We start from the raw sequence: 20,257 nt of genomic DNA, 5'->3' as shown, positions 1-20,257 counted from the left end.
AGCGTGTTGCCTCCTGAACCAGATTTTCAAGGTGAGGTCTTACTATCAGCATCATGAATATTTATTGCTCTCGATGCACATGTCCATGCAGTGCTTAACAAAAATCTGAGGATACACGCAATTGCAGGTTAGATAGAGCACAACAGCACACCGACGTTATCTTTTTGTGCGACTTTCTCAGTTTGTCTCATGATAGTTGGAGGATGGGTTTGGAGGATCTAAGCATCTAGATGGAAGATAAAGAACAACCTTCTCGAACTCACATACTCCAGTGTTGTTCTCCTAAAGACTTTGCTATTCTGGCATCTGGATGGGGGATAAAGAACAAGATTCATCATTAGTGCATGAAAGGCCTTGCCTGGTTGGGGCTGAACGGGGTCAGCTGTAGTGTATCACTGTATGCCACTTGACCGGTCATTGTACAACATAAATAATTCAAGTTTTTCGCAGATTCCTTGCCTGGTCGGGGCCGAACGAGATCTGCTGTAGTGTATCAGTGTAAGCAATTCTTGTGTGTGTTTTCTTGCACTTTTTGGTCATGATTCTACAATTCTCCTTACGGACTTGCTTATGGTATTCTTGATTTACTAGATCCAATGGTAAGCTATTCTCAGTTTTTATTAAGGCTTGGTCATGAATTGATGGAATGCTACAAAATAGGCTGAAGGTATTTGTAGTCTATCCTTTTACACTCTCCATCCTTCCAGGCATTTTGGTTTTACAATTCGATTTGCTCATGTGCATGATACTGCAATGCATACGTTTATTTGTTAAAGTAGTCCATGTTGTCTCTGTAAAGTGAGTTTTGTGCGTAAGCACACCGCATGAGAGGTCCTAGATAAACCACTTGATATTATAAGTGATTAGTTTATAGGAATTTCTAGGCAATGAAGAAGCTAAGAAGGTTGCTGACAAGGTGTTCCATTGATCTGACCTTTAAGCTTTGCTTTCTTACTTGGCAGTCTCTATTATCTATTGTGTGTTTAAGCGAAATGTTTAAATCCTTGGACACAATTAACAATGGGATAATTAGTCTTGAAAAAGTAAGGGTATGTTTACGCTTATTATGATTGGGAGCGGCATTTTAACAGGTGTAATCCCGTTGCAACGCACATGCATATGTGCTAGTATTTTTTTAAGTTTGTTACATTTCAAGAATAAAAATAAAATAGCAGAATGAGTCCTTACTTTTCAATTTGTAAATTTAAATGAGAAGATGGAGCTAATCCGGATCGGATCTCATTTCAGTTGATATGCCAACTTAATAAAACACTGTGCCAATAATAAAAAAACCACAGTAAGCTCAAACGAAAAGTACATCACATGCATGGTATACTTGTGTGGTTATTACTTTCTGTCCCACGCCTAGGATGAAAATCCTGACTCCTTTGATGGCTAGAATTAACCTTTATTTTATAGTGGCTACATACGGGTAACATAAATTTACTTAGAAGATTTTGTTCCGTTACATGCATGATTTTGGAACTAACCATAATTTCTCCTTCAGGCGCACAGTGAGTCCAAACACCTCTGTCATATCAATGTCTTTCCTCTCAACCCCTATTGGCAGTTCCCAGTCGAAATGGTACATCAAGTTTGCCAACATAAGCTCAACAGTCATGATTCCAAGGTTTATACCAGGGCATATCCTGCGTCCTGCCCCGAACGGCAAGAGTTTAAAATTACTCCCTACAAAGTTGACATGCACATCACGGCCTTCCTCTGTAAATCTTTCAGGTATGAATTCTTCACTTTCCTCCCATGAGCTAGAGTCTCTACCAATGGCCCATACATTGACAAAGACATGCGTCCCAGCAGGAATCATGTACCCATCGATGCTGCAGTCAGCCATGGCAAGGTGTGGAGCAAGTAAAGGTGCAACAGGATGAAATCGGAATGACTCCTTTAGGACTGCTCTTAGGTATGTCATACTGCTAATGTCGGCTTCATCAACAATTTCCTGTCCCTGGGGTACGATACTCCTTACCTCGTCTTGTAGCTTCCCAATCAGGCGGGGCCTCCTCATGAGCTCAGCCATTGTGAATTCGAGGGTGTTAGATGATGTGTCAGTTAAACCGAAAAATACATCCTGTGGATATCAATTAATTAGTACACTATAATAATTTTTATTTGTAATAATCTGGAAGGTATTATATTTACTTACGGTTAGGAGAGCTTTCATCTGCTCTCTTGTGAGACCATACTCGAGCTGAACAGACAAGAGAATATCGACGAAATTACTACCCTGGTTATCTAACACTGACTTGTCCTTGTTCTCATGATAATCGATCACCTTGTCCAGCAGATCGGCCCATCTATGCCTTAGTCTCTCAGCCTTTGCACGGACTGTCCTTTTAAGCAGTCCTACCCTAGACAATGTTGGGAAGTACTCCTCCACCTTGAACCCTCCTAGCAGCAGTGACGTATCATTGGTGAGGTCTTGGAACAACTTGCTCTGTCCTTCTTTTAGGAAGAATTCTCCGGACACGATGTGACATGCCATGTCATATGTGAATGTCTTGAGCAGCTCACTCATGTCCACCACACCAACGACTGCGGCGGCCTCATGAATCTTGGCCATCACCATGCTCACCTATGATGGCATGCACAATTGTTAGCAGAGGGCACAATGAAAGTGAATTTTATTTATTTTGTTTCTGACATGGTAAGTTTCTGAAAATGCTAAGAAGATTACCAACAAGGCTTGACAGTAGGAAATCATTGAATAAAAAGGGACGTCCTATCTGATGGTAACTGACATATTAACTAGAAAAAATCAAGCTCCCAATTTTTTTTAGAAATGTGGAATATCCTAACTAGTGGATGTTGTTTATTCATCAGTTAACTGGAGACCGTCTAAGCCCTGACCTCTCTTTTCTTGATTGTTGCTGGTGTTGAGTAGTATGAGCGTTTCCACGTTCCTATGTCTGATGGATTTTCAAGCCATGACCTTTCCTCTCGCAATTGCTAGGACCTCAGTGTGCCAATTGGATTGAGTTGGTTTCGAGACGAGAGTAGTTTTCCAGCTCCCGGGTACCTAGGCACCCTCTATGAACATTAAAATCAAAACAAATAGGAAAAAATCTAAAACTTTGCAGAATCAAAGATGGTCAAACTTTGTAGGCGCTTGCCAGTTTTCATACCAAAAAACCATTCGAGGAGCTCTACACACGAAAAAGATCTCAGTGCTTGAAGTTTTGAGCATTTTTAGCACTGAAATCTGAAACTCGTTCATACACCTTTCTCTACATAATATTTTGGCATGAAAACTTGCAAGAACCTACAAAGTTTGATCATCTTTGATGTTACAAAGTTTCAGATTTTTTTTTTGATTTTACTATTGGTAGACGGTGCCTAGGCACCGGGAGCTGTCACACCTTTCTATTTCGAGATTTCTTAATGAAGCACAAGCTATATTATTTACCCTCATGATCTATGGATAGCTTTTCTTTCAAATTATGTTAAATATTAATTAAATATGATGATATATTTTTGTCCGACGGACCTGCACTACGCCGCCTTGTGGATAGACAGACCAGCCCATTTTCTAATTTTCTTCTGGTCAACTCGCCATCTAATTTTGATTTTTAACAATCCACAATTTTCTTCATCATCTTAAATATTAAGTTTTTTTGGTTTGGAAAGGATGAAGTTTATGCATTTTTCAATTTTATGTCTTCATAATGTGTTTCACGCCGAGATATTAAAAATAATTCTATCAAATGTGGTGTGGCGAAAACTAGAAAGTCATTGAAAGTTACCTCCTCCATGACGGCGCTGCGGAAAGACTGCACCTTTCTAACGCTCAGCATGTGGTTGGTGAGGAGCTTCCTTGCCTGCCGCCAGCCTTGGCCATATGGCGCAAAGCCGATGTTGGACGAGCCGTACATGAGGATGTCCGTGACCATGGAGTGTGGCCGTGATGCCAAGACATGGTCGTGCGTGCGCAGCACGGCCTCTGCGGCACGCGGCGACGATACGACGAGCGTTGGCACGGCGCCGAGACGGAGGAGCATCACGTCAGGGCCATACTTCCTGGCGAGGCTGCGGAGCGAGACGTGCGGGAGCGAGCCGAGGAGGTGCAGGTGGCCGATGATGGGCAGCGCCGGTGGTGATGGCGGGAGTCTGCCTGCAAGCTGTTGCCTTTTTCCTGTCTTCCAAGTGAACCAGTAATAAAACACAAACAAGAGGAAGAGCGGGAAGAGGAATAGAAACCATCCCGTCGGAGGCGTCTCTAGCATGACGAGATCTGCCATGGGAAGTTAATGTCTAGCACAGCACTTTCAGAAGCTATGCGGCGCAATTGTTCTTCTGAACCAGCTTAGTTTTATCATCGCAAACTCGATCAGTTGCTTATAAGCTAGCCAGGCAGAGTACTTGAAACGACAACCGCTGTGGGGTGCACTGAACTTGGAGCAATTAGTTAGGCGACAACGTAGCTTTCATTCTTAAAAACATACTGTACAAGGTAGTCTTTGGGTCTTGGTTACATGTTTTATGAACTTTCTGTGACCGCTCAAAAAAGAAAAAGTGGAAAATATAAGGGACCGGTTAGGGACAAGTTGGCTGAAAAAATAATTTGGGCACGTCCACTTTTCTCAGTGCAGCAAAATCAAAATCGACTTGCAATTATTTGGGCCAGTAAATTTTCTAGAGGAGCACTCGACTCTTTGCAACCACCAAACGGAAGCCTACTAAATACATGGGCATGGTCTGAAACATAACAGAAATTGACCCAATACCTGTTAAGACACAAGGCAAAAATAAAAATAAATGAACAGAAATAAAGGGAACAAAATAGGAAGTTTCCTAAAGAAGAATGAATTAGTGGCGTTGGTATTACCCGTTATGAAGAAAGAAAATAAAAAATAACAAAAATTACACACAATTTACATAGAAATTGCGCATTTTACATTAGCAAAAAATACACACATATAATACAACCGCTGGAGCTCTCGGCGCAATTGTTCTTCTGAACCAGCTTAGTTTATCATCACAAGCTCGATCGGTTGCTTATAAGCTAGTCAAGCAGAGTACTAAAACCAACAACCACTGTGGGGTGCACTGAACTTGGAGCAATTAATAAGGCGACAACGTAGCATTCATTCCTACACACATAGATCAATCAAGGATATAAATAGTTCAAACAATAAAAATTTAAAAAAAATAACAAGAAGTAATTCAATTTAAAAATGCAGTTAATTAAAAGATAAATATTATTCAGAGGATAAAGTTCAAACATAAAACTAATGGTTTCCAGTATAAATACGCGTATGCTTCAGAAAATTACTGAGTAGTTACACGTGCGCTTATTAATGTCGAAGTTGTGGATGCATCTCTAGAAAGTTGACAACATGCTCTGGAACATGTACCTTAGGCCTCTAAATATAAGAGGTATGGCGAGCATCGTCAGCCTCATCCTCGACAATATATTATGCATGATCGTAGAACAAGTCATCACCTCCCACAACGTCTCAAGTTCCCACCTATTTGCAGCTCCACAAACAATAACCCAACGAAGTTGGAGCACTCGAAATGACCCCTCCACATCCTTCCTAGCAGCTCCTTGCATTTATGCCAAGAGAAAACTTTTGCTACCTAGGCTCGGGGATAGTCATCATAAACTGCTGCCAGTAAGGATACATACTATCGGCAAGGTAGTACCCCATGATGTAATCATGGCCATTGACGGTGTAGTTGCACGACAGAGCATCTCGGCCCATCACAAGGTCTCTTAAACATCAGAGATCGCTGAAGCACGTTAATATCATTGTGAGACCCTGGCACAAAGAAAGCATGCCAAATCCAAAAGTCGTTTGATGCCACTGCTTCAAATATGACATGTTTGATGTGACCTTGGTACTAGTAGAGAAATGCCTAAACACATCCTATGCTAGTGGCGCGCCACACACTAGCCACTGGTATTATTCAAAATAAATGTGGCGTGGCCAAAATTGTGGTGTGCTAAAATATGCCCATGCCACTAGTAAGCTAGCCCCAGGGGTGGGACATGGCCCGAGTTACTAGTGGCATGCCAACATATAACAATGGCACTACTGATGTGTTGTTGGTGGTGTGCGAATAGTTTGCATGCCACTGGTATCAGCCAACTCAATTAAAAAAAAACGCCGACAAAATTTACTAGTGGCATGTGGCCTAGAAGCGACGCCACCAGGCCCGACCCAAAACCAAGCCCGACCTAGCCCGCTGTCCTCCTCGTCCTTCATTCTGTCTCGCGTCTCTCACCCGACTCTCTCACTAGTGACAATACATTTTCCCAAAGAATATACACTTCTCTTTTTGCGAGATCAGAGAGAACAAACTTTAGCTATGTGATGTTCACTCTAGAAGGTGGAGGTCAGACTGATCGACAGTAATATAAGAGAAATGGTAATTCGATTCCGATTCTTTGCTCTTCAATCATGCATCACAAGAGCTATGCATGGATGTCAGTTAGCGAGCAATATGCATGTGTAATAACCAGTCAACCAATAGTTTGAGCGTGGGTAAGTCGTCAACATCTCCCGCATGCTCATGGAAGCACAGGACTGAGACTAGCATGAGCCGTTGCCTGCAGCTAGTGCGTGTGTGGAAGAGAATGGATCCGGACACTCATGCATCATGTGCCACCTGCAGGCTGCAGCTAATGCGTGTGTGGATGAGAATGGCTCCGGACAGTGAACGTACGGGTCGACGGACACCCACAGAAAGAAAGGAAACAAAAAAAACAGAGGAAAGCATTGAAAAGCAAGAAAGAAAAAACCGAAGAAAAGAAAAGAAGAAATATGTGTAAAAGACGGTTCTTTTCCTTCTAGTAGGTCGCGTCCTACATATTGTACACGGACTCGATGTTGGCGCAGTGGCTAAGAGTGCTACCAAGCAACGAGGAGATCCCAAAACCGGTCCCTCGCGCGCACCTATTTTTAACTATTTTGTCGAAAATATGCGCTAGTGGGCCAGCCCGATTATCTAGCACTCGATGAGAGAGGTCCTTCTGCCTCGCTGAATGTGAGGTATAGCACTCGTGCAATTTCAGAGTAAAATAAAAAATTCGGATATGACGCTAAAAACCTCGAGGAAGCTTGAAGTGGGCCTTAGAAAAAAAATAAGCTACCTAATGTGGGCCCTCTAGGGAGCAAGGATTGGTGACTAGCGTCCTTCTCTAGCCGAACTGCGCTAAGCCCCTCCGCCCCCCCCCCCCCCCCCCCCTCTATCTCTGTGTGAAATGAGGGCACTAGATAATGGGGCTCAGTGGACTCTTGTCCACAAACACGTCCGGACGTGTGGGCGGACAGTAGCCAATGGAGCCCATATTTCTGCCTGGGCAACGACGTCCTCATTTCCATGCATTCCCATACACATAGATGTAAAAAAAATCAGCAATAAATAATTCAAATTAAAAATGCATAGTTAATTCAGACATAAATACCATTCAGAGGATAACGCTCAAATAGAAAACTAATGGTTTCCTACATGAATCCAGATATGCTTCACAAGATCATCGAGTAGTTACACATGCGGTTATTAATGTCGAAGTTTTTGACGCATCTATAGAAAGATGACGATATGCTCTGGATTTTCTTTTAGGAGGCGAACATGTATAAAATATCAGAGGTATGGCGAGCATCGTCAGCCTCTTCCTTTACATTTATGTTATGCATGATCATACAACAAGCCATCACTGTCCACAGCATCTCAAGATCCCATATATTTGCAGCTCCACGAACAATACCCCAACGAAGTTGGAGCACTCGAAATGCCAACCGCAAGGTCTCTTTAACAACGGAGATCGCTGAAGCATGTTGATATCATTGTGAGACCCTGGCATGCCAAATCCGTAAGTCATGTGGCGTGGCTTCTAGTCCGCATGCCACTAGTACATTTTTTCTCAAAGAGTACACACATTTTTTTGGCGGGATCAAATAAACAAACTTTAGCTATGTGACGCTCACTCTAGAAGGTGGAGGTCAGAATGATCGACAGACGACAGTACTATAAGAGAAAGGGTAATTGGATTCCGATTCTTTGCCCTTAAATCACGGATCACACGAGCTATGCATGTGTAATAACTAGTCAACCAATGGTTTGAGCGTTGGTAACTCGTCAACATCTCCCTCATGCTCTTGGAAGCACAGTACTGAGACTAGCAGGAGCCGTTGCCTGCAGCTAGTGCAGAATGGATCCGGACACTCGTCCATCATGGGCTACATACCTGCAGCTAGTGCGTGTGTGGAAGAGAATGGATGCGAAGACTCGTGCATCATGTGCTACCTGCAGCTAGTGCGTTTCTGTAGAGGAGAATGGCTCCGCACAGTGAACGTACGGGTCGACGGATACCCACGGAAACCCGGACAGCCTCAGTGCAAAATTCCAAAGCAAGACCGAACTGGCATCGGTATCAAATTTTGGCATGGCCAAGAGACTGCAGACAGGAGCAGTTGCCTCGGTTGGCTCCCATGAATAACACATTTTAGTGATGATACTTCCAGGAGTTTACTTCTGTCGAGTTCTTAATTTCTCTAACCTCTAAGCTCAGTTCAAAGCTAGGACACTTATTTTGAATCGGAGGAAGTAACATTTAGAGCATTTACAACTGGATACAACAAATCCGACCCTTCAAATGCCCGTGGACGCCGGGCAGTGACCGATGAGACCTCAAATTAGCGTTTCCAGAACCAGATACCTCAATTACGAATCCTCAAATCCATACAATTACATGCACATGAAACCTAAACTTCAGCGGACGTTGTCCGACAGCTGGCTGCGCCCCTTGAAATGTCGGTGCGATCGTCGACGAGGTATAGTAGGACATGGGACATGCACCGGCTCACGGGACTCGAGGCGCCGCCATCTCCCATGCCCTACTCTTCCTTGCCGGAGGTCGTCACCTGCACGTTGCCGATCAAAGTGAGGTCGACGATGGATCCGTCATGGTCAGAGGCCAAGAAATCCACCACGAGGCGGTTGCGGCACCTGGGGTTGTCCGCCATTTGAGGCGAGTATGAGGCGGCCGGCTGTAGATGCTCTTACTTCTGATGTTGAAACTTTCTGATAATAGACGGTTGTGTGCAACAATCGATAGAGGCCGGAAATGAGAAGGATTTCCATAAAACTCTGATGGTTCCTTCTCTGAATGAAGGAAAGACTCCATGTGAGCTAGCTCAGCAAAGGCCTTCTCTGACTATGCCAATCTGGAAGAGCTCCTGTAGATGATCAAGTGAAGAACGTCTCTAACTGAGTATCCAACATTCACTTAATTTGCTCTCCAGAATGCATTGAACATGCATGAGGCGACATGAATGGTATATGTGGCCACGTGGGGCAATGAAAGGAGTCACTAATTGATTAAATAACTAGTACGTCAAGGATCCTGGCTCCCCGGCTGTCCTATAAATACCCGCACAACTAACCAACAAAGATGCACCAAGCAAGAGTGTCTTCAAACACAACTGTTAAAACATCTGTCCATTACCTATCAGTTCCACAAATTGCCTTCTATCCTACTTCATATAACACCCTGCCCAGCTCATGCAATATGGCTCTTGGTACTCTGGTTATCATGGTCACCATGCTGGTGTATTTTCTCTGGAAAAATAAAAGAGTGCTATTGTCCCAGAAGCAACGGGGGCGACGATGCAGGCTGCCCCCGGGGCCTGCGGCACTGCCCATCATTGGCAACATGCATCAGGTGATTCTGAGCAAGCCGGCGGTGTTCCGATGGATCCATGGCCTGCTCAAGGAGATGACACAGACATCATGTGCCTCCGTCTCGGAGCTACCCATGTCATTGTTGTAGCATGTCCACAGATAGCCTCTGAGGTACTACGAAAAAATGATGAAGTTTTTGCCTCCCGTCCCACCACCTTCGCCTCGGGCATATTCAGCTTCGGGTACAAGGGCTCCATCTTCTCACCATACGGAGACCAGTGGAAGAAGATGAGGCGTGTCCTTACTGTTGAGATTCTCGCCTCGTCCATGGAGCGAAAGCTCCACCACCTCCGGAAAGAGGAGTACGACCACCTTGTGAGGTACATTAATAAAACTCATTGCAGCGACATGGCATGTCCAGGCAACATTGTCAACGTCCGTCATGTAACCCAACACTTCGTTGGTAACATGATAAGAAGGCTTGTGTTCGGTAAAAGATACTTTAGTGACCTACCAGCTTCATCCACTAGTGGGCCTGGACATGATGAGGTGGCACATGTTGCCGCTCTCTTCACGGCCCTCAACCATCTCTACAGCTTTTGTGTGTCCGACTACTTCCCTGCCCTCATAGGCCTCGACTTGGATGGCCATGAAAAGGTTTCCAAGGTTGCCATGCAAACAATCAACCAGTTGCATGATCCTATTATAGAGGAGTGGATGCGTGAAAGGTCATCCACTCTTGAGAAAGGGCCCCGAGACTTTTTGGACGTTCTGGTTCATCTTAAAGATGCAGAGGGACAACCAATGCTTTCCCTAGAAGACATTAGAGCACAAACAGCGGTTAGTATGTCATCTTAACCTCAATAAAAAGTTTCTTCATTGTTCTTCGATCCATTTTATCTGTGTATTGACCTTTTCTGTTGCGTTATACTGATTACTTTATTTATTCTCAAATCTATGGATGTACCTAGGAAATGATCTTTGCAGCAGTCGATAACCCATCAAATGCGGTTGAGTGGGCACTCGCTGAGATGATAAACATGCCAGAGATCATGCAGAAAGCAACCGACGAACTCGATGCCGTTGTCGGTAAAGATAGACTGGTGCAGGAGTCTGACATTCCTCAGCTAAACTATCTCAAATCGTGCATCCGGGAGGCCTTCCGCTTACACACATACCATGCTCTTAACGTACCCCATGTCACCATGGCGGACACAACAATTGCTGGCTACACCATCCCCAAGGATAGCCACATACTTTTAAGCCGGCTTGGACTTGGCCGCAATCCCAAGATTTGGACTGAACCACTGGAGTTTCACCCTGAGAGGCATTTGAACACTGGGAATGTACTTCTCACTGATCCAGGCCTACGTTTCATTTCATTTAGCAGTGGGAGGAGGGGTTGTCCTGGGATTTCACTTGGTACCTCTATGACAATGATGTTGTTCGCAAGGATGTTGCAGGGATTCACTTGGACAAAGCCTCCCGACGTTAAGAGTATGAGTCTCCAAGAACGCAATGCGGGCCTTGCACTAGCTGAACCCCTTGTTCTGCAAGCTACACCACGATTGGCTGCACATCTCTATATATGATCCAATTAAATAGATTTAATATGCGTTTTCTCATTTATGTGTCAATAAAATGTATCTGGAACTAGTGTATGTTACATGTTTCCGGCGCTACGTTCAGTTCTCTTTTAATATTATGACACTGCATGTGTGCAGAAACAAAGAAGCAATCGATGGTTGCATCACTAATGTAATGTGTGTACTTATCATTATGTAAAACAAAACCTCTGTATTTTCCATTATGGTGTACCATGAAATAATCCTTGGAATTGCACAAAAGTTTTATGTTTATGTTGTATACATGCCTGGCTGTACAATTGTGTGCCCAGCTTTGACCCCGTCTTACAATTATGTCATTCATGCATCAATATGTTATGTATTGCCAACTTATTGTTCTATGAACTAAGTTTTTTCATATTCTATTAACTAGGGTTTTTTTGTGAGAAATCTTTTCTTCTGAGATATAAAAGCTGTATCATGATGCATTTTAGTAGAAAGAAACTTATACACAATGATTAACGAGCCGGGCAGGTTCGCCATCACCGAAATGGCGAAAAAAGGGAAAATGCTCATCCTAATCAGGCTCAAGGCCCGGTTCATTTCCCTTTGAAACAACCAAAATTCTGAAGAACTAGACTGCGGCAGATTCTGCTTAATATTCAAGTTAAACAGGTTGTCCGAAGAAATGGCTTGGTGCTTGAAAACGATGTGAGAATTCTAATTTTGGAAGTAATTTTCTAGTTTTCATACGTTTAATGAATTGTATTATGCAGGACAGTGTATTGTCAGGCTAGTGGTTATTGTTGATAATGCTACGAGTAAGTTCTTGCTGTTTGGTTTGTACTGTCAGCTTTTCGTTTATTGCTGCAGGTCCTTCATTTCATTAATTTCACTTCATTTCATCAGTGCAACAACAAAGACAGAAAGAAAAATTTATTTCTGAATTACGCGGGCAAAGTTGCTATAGTAATTATACTTTTCGGCATAAACTGCAAACTGGTCTAAATAACAGAATCATCATTATCCACAGGTGTTTATGGAATAGACTACCTACATGTGGCATAGATCATATCATACATCGTACAATTTGCATCCATGCAATGAATTCCATATCTAGTATTGCAAAAGGAAAAAAAATATCAGTTTTAAGTAGACTATAATAGGTGGGGATAGAGTTTCCAAGTTTATATTGTACCAATCTGCTCGTTTTTCTTTTAGGTTGCATGATATTCATTGCTTTACTAACTAGGGAATTAAAAAGGTGATTGTTCCTAAAGTATTTTCAGTTTTTTCTTAATTTTCTTAGATTAATTGTGCATTTTGTTGACTTTAATTTTTATTTTAATCATTAATTTCATATTATAAAAATGTGATAAGTTTTAATTTTGCTGGAAATTATAATCTAATATATTTGTATTGTTTTCTAAACACTTCTGGCCTTTCGGTTTATGTCTGTTTCTTTCTTTTTAAATTTTTGTCCAGCAGACAGTCAGACCTGCAAATCCGTTGGAATGCAATTTTTATCCGTTGTTGATTTATTTTATGTGTTTTCAAGAATTTAGTTATCTATATATTTCTTTATGCCCGGTGATCTGTCATGTGTTGCTGACGATTTAGTCGATGGTTAACTATGAATCCCTAATCCAATTGTGGAGCGATGTTAACACCAAATACAAAATAGTACATGTCTCCGGGGAAAGGGCAGGTCTGAGACTGGGACTCGCAGCCACCTCATTTAAGAAACTCGCACCGTACGTGGTCCTTACTCACTCCTATGGACTCCAGGGAGCCTTTGGTTACTGGGTGCAACCAATGGGAGATGGTAGCTCGGGATATCTTCAACCGGTTCGGATGGCGCTCGCATAACAGGATAGGAGTCTAGAGAGCTTATCCTTTTTATCTTCATTGTGCCGGTTGATATGGTTCACATGTATTTTTTTCCTTTTTTTTGGTACTTTGATCTGCTCCGTTTTGTGAGCTGTAAGACTTTTATGACGATTATGGATTGTTAATAAGATGGATGCATGCATCATCATGATGCAGAGGCCAGGGGTATGCCTCCATTTAAAAAAAAGAAACCTCATTTAAGAAATAACTCCAACTGAGCTTAGAGCTAGCCAAGCTCGAGTTTTATTTGTTTTACAAGTTCTCTTTATTAGTTTCATTAACTTTAAAAATATGCAGAAACGATGTTTATAAATCATATGCATATATGTATCTGAAAAGGTATTTTTGAAATATGTAATTTTGTTGATTTCCGAAATATGCTATTATAAATTTTTGCTGGCTGATATAGTTTTGATGATGGATTTATTAATTCCTGTTTATAGCCTGCAGACGCGGAGAATGAATAGCTTGTGTTCTAGCTGTGACATGTGATCGCGCGGGCGAAACGCGCGGGGTTGAATCGTCGTCGGGAGCACGTACCTACGTACTAAAATGTCGGAGGTGGTCACATCTGCAGCAGCTGGCATATGTGACACCAGTACGTGACGTACATCTGAAAAACGAGCAAGTTAATCATGTACCGTATTAATGAGTGGCTCTGCGTTCGTGGATGAGAACGTCCATAAGATTAGTCTCACAATGCGATTCGGTGTCCGTCGTAGCTCGTACGTAACTTGTCCATCATTGATTGTGTAGGATGTGCTGTGGATTGGACTGGAGAGAAGGCTTCAGGACCTTAACGTGTGATCCAAAACACGACAGTGAAGAGACAGACGACGGTGATGACAATGCGAACCTGTGCACCATCGAAAGGTCGACAAATCGAAATTCTCTTGGCTGTTCCAGATGCATGCAGTTGCCAATTTCAAATCGTTGAGAAGGTTTTTTTTCTTCTGTGACACCTATTAGCTCGCCTGTGCATTTTTTTAATGTAAAGGCGGTGAGTTGTTGCTCTCTCTTATGATTTCTAATTAAACTCTCCTTCCCGGGCGCTCCGGCGGTGGAAGGGTGGGGGAGGAGGAACCCCTCGGATCTGGCTGCCCGGTGTGGAAATAGGGTGTGGGCTTGCGTGTAAGGCGGTGCTGTGGTTGGGGCAGCAGCCTCGACGCGTATGGAAATAATGTCCTCCCAATCCTTGCTCCACCTCAACGACGGCGCTCCGGGCTTCAGCGCTGAAGGACCAGTCGATGTTTGGCATGGTGTTGTTGTGGAGGCAACGATGGCAGCAGTACCGTTGGCTGTTTTGTCCTCAAGCTTCGTAGGCGTCGTGGCAGCGACTTATGCAGCACCACTGGGAAGCTTCAAGAGTTTGTGTAGGCTTTGGGTGCGCTTGTTTGTTTTTGTCCTAGGGGGCAGTGCCGGTGTGCCATGTTCTCGTGCTTCCGCGTCGGCTTGGTTAGCATCGATGCTCTCAACGCTTGGACGTCGAATTTGGCTACAACAAGTTCATCTCTAAGATGTTTGACGGTGCGCGTTAGAGTACAATGCAATGCTCGCCCAAATCTAGAAGTGGGGAGCCTACCGGAGCGGCTGCGATGGCGCACCATCGGGCCATCTAGGAGATTGGAGGAGTGAAGCATCCTAGGGACCTAGTTGTAATATTTTTCTTTTTTAGGGTTGTCTTGTAATGTTGATCTGTGGCTAATAAATCTGGGGGTCTTTTGGGAAAAAAAATCTACTATACAACCTTATTTTTTTATAAACATATTGTTTTCTAATAGTTTCTAGCTTATACTAATTTTCCAAAATTTATGATCTTCTTTTATGTTTGTCTCTGTCTTTTTGCACTGGAAGGGCCGTCGAGTATGCAATTCTTGTCAGGGTACCAAGAGGTAGTCGCGGAATTGATAGTCAGGTTGGAAAATCATCTTCTTGGATGATCACACCACTTTGATGAAGATCAAGGACGAGCCGAAGGCGCGTCGCTGTCATCGCCCCTCACCGAAGCCGTACAAACCTTGTTGTAGTAGATAGTGGGGAAGTCATTGTGTCAAGGCCTCATAGGGCTAGCGCACCAGAGTAGCGACCATGGCCGATGAAAACATTTGTAGTTCAAATGGATCAAACGTGTAAGCACCCAAACAAAGACGAAGGAAGACCGGTTCCAAATAGATCCACCAAAGACTAGCATAGGACGAATCCCATGAGATCCGACGGAGACACATCTCTACACACCCTCTGATGATGCTAGACGCACCATTCGGACGGGGATATAATGTGGAGAAATTATTCCTACTGAGGGACATCGTCGTCTCCACACAACCCCAACCAAGATGTTAAATCTAATAAAAAAGGCCATCAGTGGCGTTGATGGAAGGGAAGCCTTGGGTACTTTTGTTGTGGAGGAGGAAAGAGAATAATTTCACGATATTGATCATGTCACCTTGATTAAGTAGATGGGCGGCAACGAAGAACGCTATAACACTAACTTCTTCAAATTACAAGATTAAACTTTACATTCCTTATGGATCATTCATGCTCATGCACGATTAATAGTTAAGCTTGGGAAAAATGTATGAGCGGATCTTACACGCTTCATTTCCACAGTTGGATCTTGATATTCCGAAGAATGTTCTTGGATTATCCCTTTAAATTTTCTATGAAAGAGTAATTAATTGCAATGCGCAAATCTGATATTTATTTTGTATTTCTTTATAGATATGCCTGAAAAGTTCAAGATTATGATATCTCCTAAATATGCTCATGGAATAGCAATTTTTCATATGTGGTACATCACCAGACGAGCATCCAGAAGGAACGATGAGCACTGGTACTACGTCTGCCGCTACAAGCCCTAATACGCATGATTGAACATCTATTAAGGAAGATAGGTGGCACTGGAAATGGCTTGCCATTCCGAGTCACCGAGCTTTGTGAAGTCTACCATTCCATAGTAGGCACTATATCCAAAGTCCCTATAGTTATAAACATCGTCTTCGTCACCTCCATTTAGGTAAGCGGTAGTACTCGATCAATCGGATTAGACAAGTACAAAAACGACCATTAGAGGAGATCAACAGAGATGATTCCCATAGCTAAAACCTCTAGTCATGTAACATCCCACTTTTCCAAATTAGGATGTTAATAGAAGCATAGCACCTGCATATCATTGTTTCATGCAATGTTGGAATGTTCAAACTGGTTTTCAACTCAGACAAAAGCGGAGATATGACTTCTTGAAAGTAATGTTGGAATACCTTTGATAGAGCTTCATTGCATATACGGGTCTTCTAAAAGAAATTATGGGGACTATCTGAACCATAAAGTATTGTAGGAAACTATTATAAAGGCCCGTAATAGATATTCTAAATAAAATATTTTTAAAACATGCACGTGAGCTGAATTTTGTTCCTAAGCTCAATATTATTATTTTGATTTATTGTGATCTGTATGTATTTTTCTAAAATCGGGTTGTCAATTATATATATAGGCCATAATGAATTTAGGAAAAATATTAGAGATGCTCTTGTATTTGGACCGATCGACACCGTCCTGATAACCCAAATCCCAGTCCACACAGCCTTTAGAAAACTCCTTATAGGTGTGGTCACATTAGAAAACTCCTTATGGGGCTGAAAGAAGTAGTGTGAAAATTAAGTGTGTCAGAATCTCAAACTATCCATTATCCATGGCCGCGCGATTGAATGAGGAACTACTAATCCAACTTCTGTTAGATTGGCCAGCAAAATATCAACCCTTCTTAGTGTATCAAATACACATTTGTACATGTCTCCAGGTACAGGCCAACTTGACTGGGACACACGACCAACCTTGGCTCGTCTTCTAGCTGTGAGCCTGTGAGTGATTATCAGTCATGGTCATTGGCCGGTCTTCAATGGTTTGGCTACATATGACCGTGTACTGCAGAAAGATTCTCTGTGAGGAAGAATCAAAGCAACCACGCTCTCTCTATCACGCATTAATTATTGGTAGTCAGAGGACGTGCGAGTGTCATAATTTCACTCTATATATGGCTGCTCAATTTGTGGTCATGTACTGCAAACAAATAGCCTATGTTTGTGGACGAGAGAAAAAAAGAGAAGATTCAAAGCAGCATCGGTATGGACGAGAGAAGAGAAGATTCAAAGAAACCACACCCGCACGATCGAGAGTTGATTTGTGGACGTTAAGAGCGCGTACAAGGTTGTCACATCTGATGTACATATATATCACACGAGATACCTCTCTCCTGTGCCAACATATATGGAAACTTGGAAAGTGAGAGAGGGAGACATGTACGATGCCATGAAAAGGAGCAAGAGAGAGACATATGACCAAGCAAACCTCTCAGCGACGATGCTGCAACGAAACGTTTGGTGCATAGTTCATTTTATAAGAATCGCTAAAGTTAGCTGACAAATTTCATTTTTAGGCTTAGAGCCAAACTGTTTGTTCATCTATGTTGGTTTCTCCCTCCCAACTTTTATGTCGCTATAAATGCTTGAGGGTGGATTTAATGTTTCGTCTCCCGCTAAAAAAAGGAATTAATGTTTGGTCGTTATAGCCAACTAGAAGATACCCCGCGCGTTGCTGCGGGAACGATTATATAAAATGAATAGAAAATTTGGGCTTATAGAACTATTTTTTCAAGGGAAAAAGATTTACATAACATGTAATATAGATACATGAAGCAATTTAGTAACCCTCCTCAAGTGTTCCACTATGAAAAGAAGTAACATTCTCATAAGCCATCTCGGGCGCTGAGAGAAAGTGTTTACAAACTAATGGGTGGAAGCATACGATGAATCAGCTATTGTATGTACTCAATAATGAAAACTTTGATCAACTTTGCGATGAAAGGTCACAACCCTGATATACAGGATGTATTGGTGTAACCATTAACATATCACATGTTTCTTTTATTCCCAACAAAAGAAATCACCTGTGTGAGAGGACCCATGCATATGATTCCTACAATGGAAATACGAGTAGTAGTAACAATTAAATTTATGTAAACAGTGGACCAAATTGTTACTTTGTGAAGTCAATTAATCTATTTATTTTTTCCATGCAGAAGGAGAATAATTGCCCAATATTTTTTTCAGAAAATTAACCCAATGTTTAAGAAAGTTCGTATGGGTGCTGCAAGATTATCTGTTAGGCTGTGTAGCACACATAAGAAATAACATGATTTGGCTATCTAAGATATGCAGAATGCAATGCAATGCATGTGTAGTGCAGATAAAAATCAAAATTTTGTAAAAGATGGGGCTCGTACGTACCAAACCTGCCAGATGGTTTTATATGAAATCAGAATTAGGATTAGGCTGCACATCAAGAAGCGCTAATTCATTCTTAGTCATTTATACTTATCCGGAGAACAACATGGAATTGGGCTGCACAGTGTTCCAGCATGTACATCTTCGTAGGAAAATAACAAACTGAAGATCAACACAAGAGCACTTGACCTTAAACTGCAGAAGCGTTGTTGTTGTAGTCCGTAGGTCGCCGTTCTCGCCAAGTTCAAGCTAGCAAGCACCTCGGAACTACCAGCAAGCGGCACAAAACGTGCAAACACAACATAAGAACAGGAAATTAATCTGATCACAAAGAAAGAAATCCAGAACATATAGGAGGCTCGAGCTCACCATTGGTACTGATCTTCATCGGAGCTGTGCAGACCATGGAAATCCATCAAAAAATACAGAAGATTAATCCTCCAAATCACCATCACAAATCCAAAAATACAACAGCTAATAAGTGCATGCACTGACGGCCTGACGGGCCAATCGCAAGGAGAAGAGATGCTCATGCTCTTTTTTAGTTGGGCTTGCGTGTGTTCATAGCGACATAAAGATTTGCAGATTTGAAGATTAATCCAAAAAAGAATTAATGTTTGGTCGTTCTAGCCCATAACCAACTAGACCAACAACTTTTTTTCTAAGTTTTGTAACTGATAGCTTATTTGTACGTAAGCAAAAACCCAAGAATAAGCGACCCAATTTAAACGAAAAAAATCATGAAATGGGATGAGCAGGTGATAACCCATATGACAATTTGTTCATCGCCCTAGGAACGAGGTTGATGTCGGTGTTTGTCGTCAGATTTAACGGTCATGGTCTACCAGGTCAAGATGGTGATTATGTGAACCATACTGTTACCGGCATTCTTATGTTCATATGCTACAACTATCAACTTGGCAATAATGTACTAGTTACCATGTGCCTATGCTGAACTCACCAACACGACAATTATTTAGTTACCTAGTTGTAAATTCTACAGTTAGCAACATGATTATTATTATGTAGTTACACAATTGCATATATCATCGTTACCCACATGGCAATTATGTAGTTACCCAGTTGTTCGGGCTATAATTAGTAACATCACACAAATATGTTACCAAGTTGCCCACGTTACAGTTACCAACCCAACACAACTCACTACACCATAATTGTTGATTGGTAGCAATTAACTGTAGGGAGAAATATCTGAATAAAGGCAACCAAAATCATGTTACTGCCACCAGAAATACTTAAGGGCAGAGAATTGCTGGCGGGAGTTGACAAATGAGGACATATACACTGCAAACAATATTGTTTTTCATTGCAACTGCTGGCAAAGCTCAAGCATGGCCCACTGCTTGCCGGGACCGTCTGTGGCGCGGGAATGAAATAATTGGGTCAATACGCGCTGGCAAGAAAGAGGACGCAAGAGTCGAAAACAACGAAAAATAGTAATATTCATGGCCATAACCAGTTCTACCCAAATTAGAGCCTCCTCTCCAGACCCCCACCCCGACCAATGTCATTGTCGACCCCCTCCACCCTCGTCCGAATCCACCATGGCCGAACCCCTCCTCCAACATGTCTGGCCGTGGATCTTTTTGTGAGGTCTCATGATATTTACCTTCGTGTATTGTGTGAAAGTATGTACGATAGGCTGAACTAGAGAGAGGGGATGCACCATCTTCCATAGCTAGCCATATGTTGGAGAATAGCTTGATGAGCAAGAGTCTCGAAAAGCTATGAAGACCATACCATGGATGATTCGTCATCAATTAACAAAGACACCTACCAACATTGCTGGTTTTCTAGACCTTTTGCCAACACATCCGTGACTATGGCCTGAATATCGCACTGTGTTTACCAAGG

At 42.4% G+C, this 20,257-nt stretch overlaps 1 protein-coding gene and 1 pseudogene across 1 annotated transcript; one reads left to right on the top strand and one right to left on the bottom strand.

The window, feature by feature from the left end:
* Positions 1–1,368: 1,368 nt before the first annotated feature.
* Positions 1,369–4,352, bottom strand: LOC147982897 (indole-2-monooxygenase-like). The gene is made up of 3 exons (XM_087539391.1): positions 3,762–4,352; positions 2,165–2,593; positions 1,369–2,089 (listed from the first exon to the last, which is right to left on the bottom strand). Exons 1-3 carry the CDS (start codon positions 4,254–4,256, stop codon positions 1,466–1,468), a joined length of 1,548 nt encoding a protein of 515 aa, XP_087395517.1. The 5' UTR covers positions 4,257–4,352; the 3' UTR covers positions 1,369–1,465.
* A 5,109-nt stretch (positions 4,353–9,461) lies between these two features.
* LOC147982896 (tyrosine N-monooxygenase-like) lies at positions 9,462–11,240 on the top strand (annotated as a pseudogene).
* The last annotated feature ends 9,017 nt before the right edge of the window (positions 11,241–20,257 follow it).

The sequence above is a fragment of the Triticum urartu genome, chromosome 2A, assembly GCF_056163025.1.
Source record: "Triticum urartu cultivar PI428250 chromosome 2A, HENAU_Tu73, whole genome shotgun sequence".
Taxonomy (NCBI): domain Eukaryota; kingdom Viridiplantae; phylum Streptophyta; class Magnoliopsida; order Poales; family Poaceae; genus Triticum; species Triticum urartu.
The sequence above is the reverse complement of the archived record's forward strand: the minus strand, read 5'-3'. Positions and strand labels throughout refer to the sequence as shown.